General features: G+C 45.3%; 1 protein-coding gene across 1 annotated transcript in view; it reads left to right on the top strand.

Moving 5' to 3' along the window:
* Positions 1-7,842, top strand: part of Naa16 (N-alpha-acetyltransferase 16, NatA auxiliary subunit) — an 87,924-nt gene extending 80,082 nt beyond the window's left edge. The window contains exon 19 of the mRNA XM_057786555.1: positions 7,743-7,842. Coding sequence (XP_057642538.1) covers positions 7,743-7,783 — 41 coding nt within the window. The 3' untranslated portion in view covers positions 7,784-7,842. The remainder of the gene's footprint in view (positions 1-7,742) is intronic.
* The last annotated feature ends 2,974 nt before the right edge of the window (positions 7,843-10,816 follow it).

Raw genomic sequence — 10,816 nt, forward strand, 5'->3', positions numbered from 1 at the left:
AGAAAGACAATTATCATATGTACTCACTCGTAAGTGGTTTGTAAACATAAAGCAAAGAAAACCAGCCTACAAACCACAATCCCAGAGAACCCAGACAACAATGAGTATCCTAAGAGAGACATACATGGATCTAATCTACATGGGAAGTAGAAAAAGGAAAGATCTTCTGAGTAAATTGGGAGCATGGGGACCTTGGGAGAGGGTTGAATGGGAGGGGAGAGGAAGGGAGGGGAACAGAGAAAAATGTAGAGCTCAATAAAAATCAATAAAAAAAGAAGAAAAGTTAAAAAAAAAAGACTCTCGGGCTCTAACAATAAGTTACACGTGTTAAATGTTTTCATAAATGGTCAACCTAAAATGAAATTTGTGTTAGGCTTTAGAAAACTTAGTCCATGAATCCCACAATAAATGCTACATATTAATGGATATCATTTATTTCTCTTTACTCCATTCATATATGTGTAAAACCAACACATAGCTATTAACTTTGTTGAATTATGCTAAAAGGCATGAGTGGCAGGTTGTGTTCCTCTGTTAGATGTAGTAGCCACTTCAGTACTGAAAACAGTGTTACACTCCGTAAGCACTTATAAAATGCTCTGACGTCATACTGTATTGTAAAGACACAGGCAGAAGAACCAGGGTCATCGGCTCTTTGAAGCTCTCTGTCGTTTTTTTTGTTTGTTTGTTTGTTTTTTGTTTGTTTGTTTCTTTGCTTTGCTAAAAATCTTGCTACTCTTTCATGGAACCTGCTAGCAGCTCCTTCATAGTTGAGATAAGTGGCGAGGGGAAACGATCTGAGTTGCCTGTGCTGACAGTTCCGGGTCATGTCCCCCTGTCCTCTGACCCTGTCCCCCGCCTAGAACGCAATGTGGGAGAGGCTTGGCTCAGTCTCTCTCCATCCTGTGTTGGAGCATCTGAGGGTAAATAGTCCTGTTCCTGGTCTCCCATGCCGGGGGGTGTGGGCTGCACCAGCTCCCAGAATTCCCTTAGTGCCTCCAGGTACTGTTTTCCTATTACTAGAAATGATCCATATTGCAGCAGGTGTCGCTCATTTTCTCTGCTGTACATTATTTTACAGCGTGACTGTATCATGGTTTATTACTCTAATCTCCTACGTAATAAAGTCTTGGGTCTCACATTTCACATAGTGGATCTTTTATTTGTGGATCTTTTATGGCACACACTTGGAGTCTTAGTCCACCTGTGCTTTGGTGGGGCCCTCCTTTAAGTCCAGCACTCAGGAGGTAGAGACAGGCAGAGCTCTGTGAGTTCAAGACCAGCTTGATTCACATATTGAGACCCTGTCTCCAAACAGCAAGCAAACAAACAACAAAAAGTTACATGTTAGGGAAAACCAGGATACTTAAAAAAAACATAATTCTAATTCTTGCCTCCTGCTAGTCCCCCCTCTTCTTTCTATTCTGGCCCTAACTGCCCCCCCCCCGTCTCCTCTCCTTCCTTCCTTTCTCCTATCACTATTTTTTAGACTTTAAGATAAAACAAGCATCTAGAGAAACAAACTAAAAACTACACGTCCACCTAACCCAGAAAGAGTACTAGATCTATAGGGAAGTAGAGTCTCTGTTGGTTTTTGTCCTTGGTTTTGTGGCTCCTGGGGTCTAGCCAAGGGTTTCACAAGCGCTAGACAAGTGCTCCACCCTCAGGCTGGTGCACTGATCTCCAAAATATATAAAGAACTCAAGAAATTAGACATTAAAATTCTAAATAACCCAATTAAAAATGGGGTACTGAACTAAACAGAGAATTCTCAACAGAAGAATCTCAAATGGCCAAAAGATACTTAAAGAAATGTTCAACATTCTTAGCTAACAGGAAAATACTAATCAAAACAACTCTAAGATATCATCTTATACCTGTCAGAATGGCTAACATCAAAAACACTAATGATAGCTTATGCTGGAGAGGATGTAGAGTAAGGGGAACTTGCTGGTGCAAACTTGTACAACCACTTTGGAAATCAGTATGGTGGTTACTCAGAAAATTGGGAATCAACCTACCTCAAAATCCAGCAATACCACTCTTGGGCATATACCCAAAAGATGCTCAATCATACTACAAAAGCATTTGTTCAACTATGTTCATTGCAGCATTATTGGTAATAGCCAGAACCTGGAAACAACCTAGATGTCCCTCAACCAAAGAATGAATAAAGAAAATGTGGCACATTTACACATTAGAGTACTACTCAACAGTAAAAAACAATGATATCTTGAATTTTGCATGCAAATGGATGGAAATAGAAAACACTATCCTGAGTGAAGTAACCCAGATCCAAAAAAGGGTGAATATGGTATGTACTCACTCATAAGTGGATACTAGCTATAAACATGTGTTAGCAGACGTGCAGGTTGAAGTAACAACAGCCTTTGTCCTGACTGTGTTTCTGCCTCGTCCCCATATAGCTGCAATGATCTTGTGGATTCAAAAAATGAAAAAAACAAAACCAAATTAATCAGGTCAGACCTTCTGTGGTTTCGAGGCGGCAGCGGCGGTGGGAGGCGCGTCTCTGTTGCAGATCCACTTGTTCTAGGTTTGAGAGCTCAACTCAAACTGTGTCTTCAGTCAGGGAAACACAACCCTGGGCCACAGCTGGGTGCCTGCGATACTCAAGTCCCGCTATTTTATCCACAGAACTCTCAGTCTTACTTTCTCATGGGCTTTAGATTGCTGAAGCTTGTCTTCCTCAGAAATGGTATCCATTTAGACTTCATCTGGTGGGCATTGCCAAACGCATCGTCCCACGAGAGCATGTTAATCTGGCTCCCTTGTATTTATTACAGTGAATCATTTAACTTTTTAGTTTTAGCTTTTGTGTTTCGCATCTTAAGAAATAGAGAAGGCAGCAATTCTCTCCTTTAGGGCTGTTTGCCTCGTTCATGGAGTAATGCCTTTTGGTTGGTGTCCTTGTACTAGTGGTGTTGACTGACATCTGGCCCCCCTGGGCTGTGTTAGTCCATTCCCAGCTGGTGCTGTTTAGTCTTATCTGCTTTGGGGATAGTGCCTGCATATTTGGAGTTGTTTCACTGACTTGTGGGTTTTTCATGTGAGTCTACTTATTGATTATACGATTGTAAATAAACTATGCTTTCTAAGCCAAGGCATACTTCCAAAGGGATCTAAACCTTCTTCTGTATCAATAACCGCCATGGTGTTTTACAACTGCCTTTCTGTAGACTTTGTATACAGCTTTGTCTTCTAAGTATTGAGATTAAGCCCCTGATGCTATAGACTCATCCAGTTTCGACCTGTGGTTCCTAGGTTGTACTCACTGGGCAGCAGCTTCCCTTGGGTTTTTTTTCCTCCACTAAAAATGGAGGGTTTTTTTTGAGGGAGGGTTAATTTTTTGAGATAGGATTTCTCTGTATAGCCCTGGCTGTCCTGGAACTCACTCCGTAGACCAGTCTGACCTCAAACTCAGAGATCCGCCTGCCTCTGCCTCTTGACTGCTGGGATGAAAGGCGTGTGCCACCACTGCCCAGCTGCTTTAATATTTTCTACTTTGGCCACCCAGACTTTAACGGCACTGTTTCCAGGCAGAGTTACCCAAACTGCTCTTAGTGGCCCATCTTGGAAAACCAGAAAACACAAGAAGTTGTCAGGTCAGATTACATTCCCTTTTCCAAAGGTGGTTCTTTTGAGCATTCCAAGAGGGAGGGACAAGGGGAGCTCTGAGGTGAACTCCGCCCCTCTGCCTTGCAGAGTGTGACAGAATGGGGGAGCAGTGTGGGGAAAGGGGCGGAGGGAGTGCTTGCTTCCATACTCTGGGAACCCTTGCCACTGGGTCTGTTTTGTATTACTGAGAACATATCTCCGCCTTGTTCATTTTTTATTGTAATCATATGGTCATCTTGAAGCATTCCCTATCGGCGGGTTCTGAAACAGGATGCTCCTCAGGAGAGAATTTTGCATTCTTTTCATGCCCTGTCCCCGCACCCCGCAGCCTCCTGCCCTCATTCCTGCAATGCCAGGCCCCTGCTTTACCACTGACCTACATTCCAGACCAGCACAGTTTGGTTGCTGTTGTTGTTCTCTTTTGTTTTAGAGATACTGGCTCACTGTGCAGCCTGTGCAGCCAGGCTGGACTGAAGCTCACCAGCTCGCCTCCTGACTGTCACTCCTGACAGCCAGGATTACAGGTGTCTGTCACCAGGCCTGGCAAGGAGCTGCTGGCCTAGCAGCCTGGCTCCTGTGTGAGTGTGGGTGTCAGGAATGTCTGTGGCAATTTTTCATTCATTCAACGGCTTTGTCCAAGGTGCTACTGCCGTGAGAAACACCACGGGGAGGAACAGGCTTATCTGAATTTCACATCTGCATCCACTGTCCATCACGGAAGGAAGTTGGGGCAGGAACTCAAACAGGGCAGGGGCCTGGAGGCAGGAACTGATGCAGAGGCCGTGGAGGGGTGCTGCTTACTGGCTTGCTCCCCCTGGCTTGCTCAGCCTGCTTTCTTATAGTGCCCAAGTCTTCCTGCGCATGGATGACACTATCCACGTTGGCGGGACCTGCCTCCATCAATCACTAATTAAGAAAATGCCTTACACCTGTATCTTATAGAGACATTGCCTCAATTGAGGTTCCCTTTAAGATAATTCAGGAATTCAACAAATAAAAATTTAGTATTTTTTATGGGCAAGACAGGGTACAAAATACCACACACATTTTACATATGTATACATATATATATATACATATAGGCACACACAGACACACATACACTATATATATGTATATATATATACTCAAATATATACATACATACAAGTATACACACACACACAAAACTGTTTTGGAATGCAAATAACATGCTACCTCATTTCTGCCACTTGAAATTCCTTTTTCTGTCTGGGATATTAGGATGCTACTCCAGGAACAGTACCCCTAGTAGGCTTAAGGCCTGCCTTCTTTTTAGGAGTTTTATTTGTGACTGGACCATTAAGAAATCCTTTACCTGTAGTTAGGCGAGGTCGGTGGAACTCTAGATGGACTATAGTTGTAGATATGGTAAGGTGGGGACAGCCGGAGAGAGTGAAGAAGTTGGGCAGATCCTGTGTGGGCTAGACTCCTGGGGACAGCTTTCTTGTCTGTGCTTCCCAGAGGTGGCCGCAGAAAGGTAGAGTCCACCTCTGGGGCACCTCCAGCTTGCAGGCTACCTGAGAAGAGCTGTGTGGGTTTTGGTGGCACACAAGTTAATATCAGCACGTAGAAGGCTGGGACAGAGGATATGTGTTTCAGGGCAGCTATTAAAAAAAAAAGTAACTACAAACCTGCCATATAATCCAGTCTTCCAACCTTCAGTCTACTCAAAAAAGCAAACGCAGGTGGCCTTACTTGCATAATGGCTTTATTTATAATAGATCAGACTTGGAACAACCCAAATATCCATCAGCAAATGAATAAGTAGAGCCAAGTGGTGGTGGCGGCACACCTTTAATCCCAGCACTCAGGAGGCAGAGGCAGGCGGATCTTTGTGAGTTCGAGGCCAGCCTGGTCTACAGAGAGAGTTCCAGGATAGCCAGGGCTGCACAGAGAAACCCTGTCTTGAAAAAAATAAAGCAGACAAACAAACGAATGAATAAATAAATAAATCATGGTAGATTCATATAGCAGAATAATAACCAGCAGTGAAAAGGAATGAATAACACAGCAACATGGATCAGTCTTAACATATGTTTGATTCCACTCATAAAACTAATTAAAAGTGATAAAGTGAAGCCAGTTTGCAGGGGTGCCTGATGGGAGGATGAAGGAGGTTAAGACACAATAGGGCAGGAAATGAAACCTTTGTGTGTGTGCCTATGTTCAATGTCTTGTGAGTGGACACCAACATTTGTCAAATTTTGACCCTCAAAATTTGTGCAGCTAATCGTATGTGAATTTATTGAGAGACACTTGTGATAAAAAAAAAAACCCACAGTGATGTCTTTCTCTGTCTTTAAATGTTCTCTTGTGGTGGGCATGGTGGTGCATACCTGTGATCCCAGCACTAGAGAAATATGAGTTCAAGACCAGCCTGAACTGAGAGCAAGACCTGGGCTTAAAACCAAACTCACTAGGGCTGTGGGGAAGGGGGGCTCAGTGGTAGACACTAGAATGCACACTACCCTGGCTTTGATACCCAACATTACAAAAAAGACACTTCCCCCATAAAACCAGCAAACACAAATAGTGTGAGGCTGCTAGTTTGTTCCCGGCTGCCCAGACTTGAAATAACCACACAGAAAATGTATTAATTAAACCACTGCTTGGCCTATTAGTGCTAGCTTCTTATTGGCTAGCTTTTACATCTTAATTTAACCCATTTCTATTAATCTGTGTATTGCCATGTGGTGTTGGGGACTGTGACACCCCCACCCCCCACCTGCCGGAGGAAACAACTTGTTTTCCTATGCTTGCAGCTGCTCTCAGCAAACAACTTGTTTTGCACCTGCTCTGAGCACGAGACCCTCAGGAGTTCCTGATGGCAGTGGAGTGGTTTCTGGTGGGCTTGCAGCTGAGAGTTAGGTCGTGGCCGTTAGTTAAGGAGACCGCATATAAGCTGTCCTGGAACACAGTAAAAAGGGGGCTCTCTTGACATTACCTGTGTCTCTCTGTGTGTCTGTGTGTTCCAATCTCCAGGCCCTTGCCTGACTCATGAATCCTACTGCGTAGAGTAGTACAGTGTGGCTGTGTCTTACAGGCAAAGTCCCATTCAGCGTCTGTCTCTGGAGGGGCTACGTGGCTTCTCCCTGACTCCGCCTACTCTTTATATCTCTTTCAGTCTGGCCATGTTCTGTTAAGCCATCGGCTGAAAACAGCTTCTTTAGTCATTAACCAATAAAAGCAACACATAGAAGGACCTCCCACACCGGTTGTCTGTTACAGGCACAGAAACTGAACCAATGCTGGGACTTGTGCAAGCAGACCACCAAGTTACATCTCAAACTAGTTTTCACCATCATAGACTTACACACACCAAGTCTTGACACCCCATCCTCTTTAATATGGTTTTCATTAATGCAGGTCAGTTTGGGCATATATCCCTGGCATGGGTTAAAGGTACTTATGATGTGACCTACTGGGAAACAGGGCCTTTGGAGACAAGATGGAGTTAGGGTAAGGCCATCCATCCTAAATTAGGGCAAGCTTAATCCATGTAAGGTAGCAGTTGCTACCCTTCAAAGAGAAGAGACCCAAGCGGACATGCAGGTGATATCATGTGACAACCAGATCGGGGTGACACATCACCAAGCATGAGACACCAAGGATGGCCTGCACACACCCAGGAACCAAGCAGAGGCACGGAGCAGATCCTCACTTCTTCCCAGAAGAAGCCAGCCCAGCCAGAATGTGATCCTAGCTTTCCCATCCTCAGAGCTCTGGGAGAGAATACATTCCTATTGTTCTAAGTCATCGCTCTATGGACAGCTTAGCTATGGATGGGCAGACATACTGAAACATGACTCAAGCTAGCCTAAGGAGAAAGGAAAGTCTGTCTCTTAGAGTTATAGCAGCATCATTGAGGAGGCTCGGATGGCATTTATTTGACGCAGGAAGCTTTAAGGGTAAAGTTCAGTTGTATGGACCAGATCCCCCGCCCCAGGAGCTCACACAAGACAACCATTTCAGTTTGCTCATTTGCTTTTGCTGGTGTTTGAGGATCGAACCCAGAACCTCACACACTTGTCTCCTGAGCTGCATCTCCAGTCCTTGACGTTTTATTTTATCCTTGTCTCCTGTAGATCTTGTTTACCCAGGGTTGGTTGATGTAGTCACTTCATGACACCCCAGAGAAGTGAGGGAGACTCACCCAGGAGACACATGGCCTAGCTCTGTCTGCTGTCCAAAAGTTCGCCACATCTCCAGTCTTAGCTCAAGCTACTGGGAACACACTGTTTCAGGAATGCGTGAGTCTATCTGTTTATTTACAGAGACAGCGAGAAGTTTCTTCCACAGAGTGTCTGTGGAGGAATGCCAAGGGCAGAAGTCCTACCGGTAACTGAGTATAACATGTAAGGGGAGAAAATCAGCTCTGAAAGTAAAAATCATGAAAGTGAGTGAATTATAGTTATACTTTCTGGGGAGGGGCGTGAGGTGACTGAGAGAAAGCAAGCGAGGGATGAGAAGAAAGGATCCAGGGGAGATCGGTGGGAGCCAGAGTTCAGCCATGATCATAAAATCTTCCGTGAAACCTGGGGGATGCCCTAGACAAGTTTCCAAAGAAGAGTCATGAGCAGTGTGCCGGCAGGAGACTGCCATGGTCTGGATGGGGCAGACCTTGGGGGTGAAGTCTGAACATTGTGATCTAATTGCAAATTTGATCCTGTCAAACATGGGGGCCTTCTGAGCTGGCCTTCACCAGAGTAGAGTCCTCCCAGGTGGAATTAGGGACTATCAAAATGCCTGAGGCGGGGGCAGTATGTTCTCTTTCCTTCCTTTTATCACGCAAGGAAACAGCAAGCCCTTACCAGACAGCAGTGGGGTCTTGGTCTTGGGCATCCTAATCTTCAGAACAGAGAGAAAGACATTTCTGTGGTTTACAGATTACTCAGATATTTTGTTATAGGACAGCTAAGTAATCAAGGGAGCAGCTAGTCCGGATGAAGAGCAGGTCTTTACAGACCGAGAAGTCCTCCTTTCTCTATTGCAAATCAAAGGCGACGTCAAGTCTTTTTCTTGAGGTCATTGTGTCCAGTGACCAATGACTTCTTGGAAGTTAGGAAACTCTCAGTGTGAGGCGATGAACAATACAGCTCCCTCCCTGTCCTGAGGGACAAGTTAACACCTGAACACTGAGGTCATTCACTATCTCTGCCACTGCTGTCAGGTGGCTGGGGGCCATAAAAGGCCCTAGGATAGGATATGGAGCCCAGCCAGAAGGCTCTGGGGACTAAGGGTTTAAACCTTTACCTGCTTCTAGGGAAGAAATCAGGATCAACACTCGGGCAGAAGCACGTGTAAGCATTGAGATGTATACAGGGATGGGCTGGGAGCAACCCAATTGCCCACCAGCTGGGCGATGGAGAAATAAACAGTGCTCCAGGTACCAAATGAACTTATAATTGGCATCTTTTTGGCTGCAGCTCCTAGCTCAGGGCCTGAACAGTGGGTGCCATGGCCAAATCAAAAAGAAAAAAAAAAGGATACTTCTGGGGAGAGAAGGGGAGAAGGGGTGTGGGGTATGTAGGGAGAGCAGGTGAAAGGAAGTACCTTGCCTGTGGTTTCTGGGGTTTGGTGCCTCCCTCAGCTACTTAGCTCCCTCTACTCCAGGGAGGCAGGGTGTGGCTCACCTCAGAGTGGCTTGAAAAGGAGGCTGGCTTTCCTTCTGTTAACCCACTGATGGGCAGGCAAGCTACTTAGTGGCCTGTGTGTCAGTTTGCACACTGCAAACCAGTGACAGGGATTCAACCGCACAGGGCAACCATGGGGGTGAGACGCGGTGCGCGCCATATCCTGACACCTGGGAGAACTGGAGACACCAGGGGAGGACAGCCTCACCCAACACGGTCCAAAGAGTCTGTGATGAAGGCTACTGATCACTTGGAAGTGCCTAGTGCAACCGAGGGACCGAAAATGTTCGTTTTATTCCATTTTAATTGGTTTACATTTATTTATGAAAATATTTGTTTATTTGCAGTTCTGGGGATGAGACCTCAAACCTAGGGCTCACCCATGCTAGACAAGCACTTTATGACTCAGTGATAGTCCCAGCAGCCACCAACTCCTTGCTTTACATTTAATTAACGTATTGTTTGTGTGTGTGTAGCGTGTGCAGGTATGTACACAGGTGTATTTGTGCCTGTCAGTCCTGAAGTGTGATTGCTTGGGCACTGCCCATCTTGGTTTTTTTTGTTTGTTTGATTTTTAGTTTTTTGAAACAGGGTTTCTCTGTGTAACTTTTGGCTGTCTGAAAACTCTCTCTTGTAGACCAGGCTAGCCTTGAACTCAGAGATTCAACTGCCTTTTCTTCCCAAGTGCTGAAATTAACAGCGTGAGCCACCATTGCCCGGGGAAAAAACTCTGTCTTAAAAGCCAAACTGGACACTAGGGAGGCAAAGGCAGGAGAATCTCTGTGAGTTCAAGGCTAGCCTGGTCTACAAGAGAGTTTCCAGACAGTCAAAAGTTACACAGAGAAACCCCGTCTTGAAAAAAAAAAAAAGATAGGGCTTTTCATTAGTCTGGAGTTCTCAGGTTGGGCTAAGTGGGGGAGCTTCAGAGATCTTCCAGCCTCTGCCTCTCAGGCTGGAATTACAAATGGGTGGGGGTGGCATCCAGGCTTTATTATTATTATTATTATTTATTATTATTATATTTTTTGAGACAGGGTTTCTCTGTGTATCACTGGTTGTCCTGGAACTTGCTGGGTAGATCAGGCTAGCCTTGAACTCATAGAGACCCACCTGCCTCTGCCTCCCGAGTGCTGGGGTTAAAGGCATACGCCACCACTGCCTTTTAAAATTTTAACGTAGGCTTTGGAGTTTGAACTCGGGTCTTTATGTTTGCACAGTAAGCACTTTGCAGACAGCATTATGCTGTGTAGGCCACACATTGCAGTCCTCATAATCTCCATTCTCTTCCCTCAGCCCTCCCTTCCAGCATCCTGAGGTCTGGAACTGCAGGCACAGGCCTCTTAATTTTTAAACAGCTGTCTGTTGCAAAGAGCAATTGGTCACCCTGTTTGCCAACACACGGTCTGAGTCAGGAATTAAACTGGGCCATACTAGGCATGGATGGATGGCTAGTCATGGGGGACTCAGTACAGAATGCATTCTTCCATGAGGTGCTTTCTTCCAGAAGCTCAGGACCCTAAGTTCTA

The sequence above is a fragment of the Chionomys nivalis genome, chromosome 12, assembly GCF_950005125.1.
Source record: "Chionomys nivalis chromosome 12, mChiNiv1.1, whole genome shotgun sequence".
Classification (NCBI taxonomy): domain Eukaryota; kingdom Metazoa; phylum Chordata; class Mammalia; order Rodentia; family Cricetidae; genus Chionomys; species Chionomys nivalis.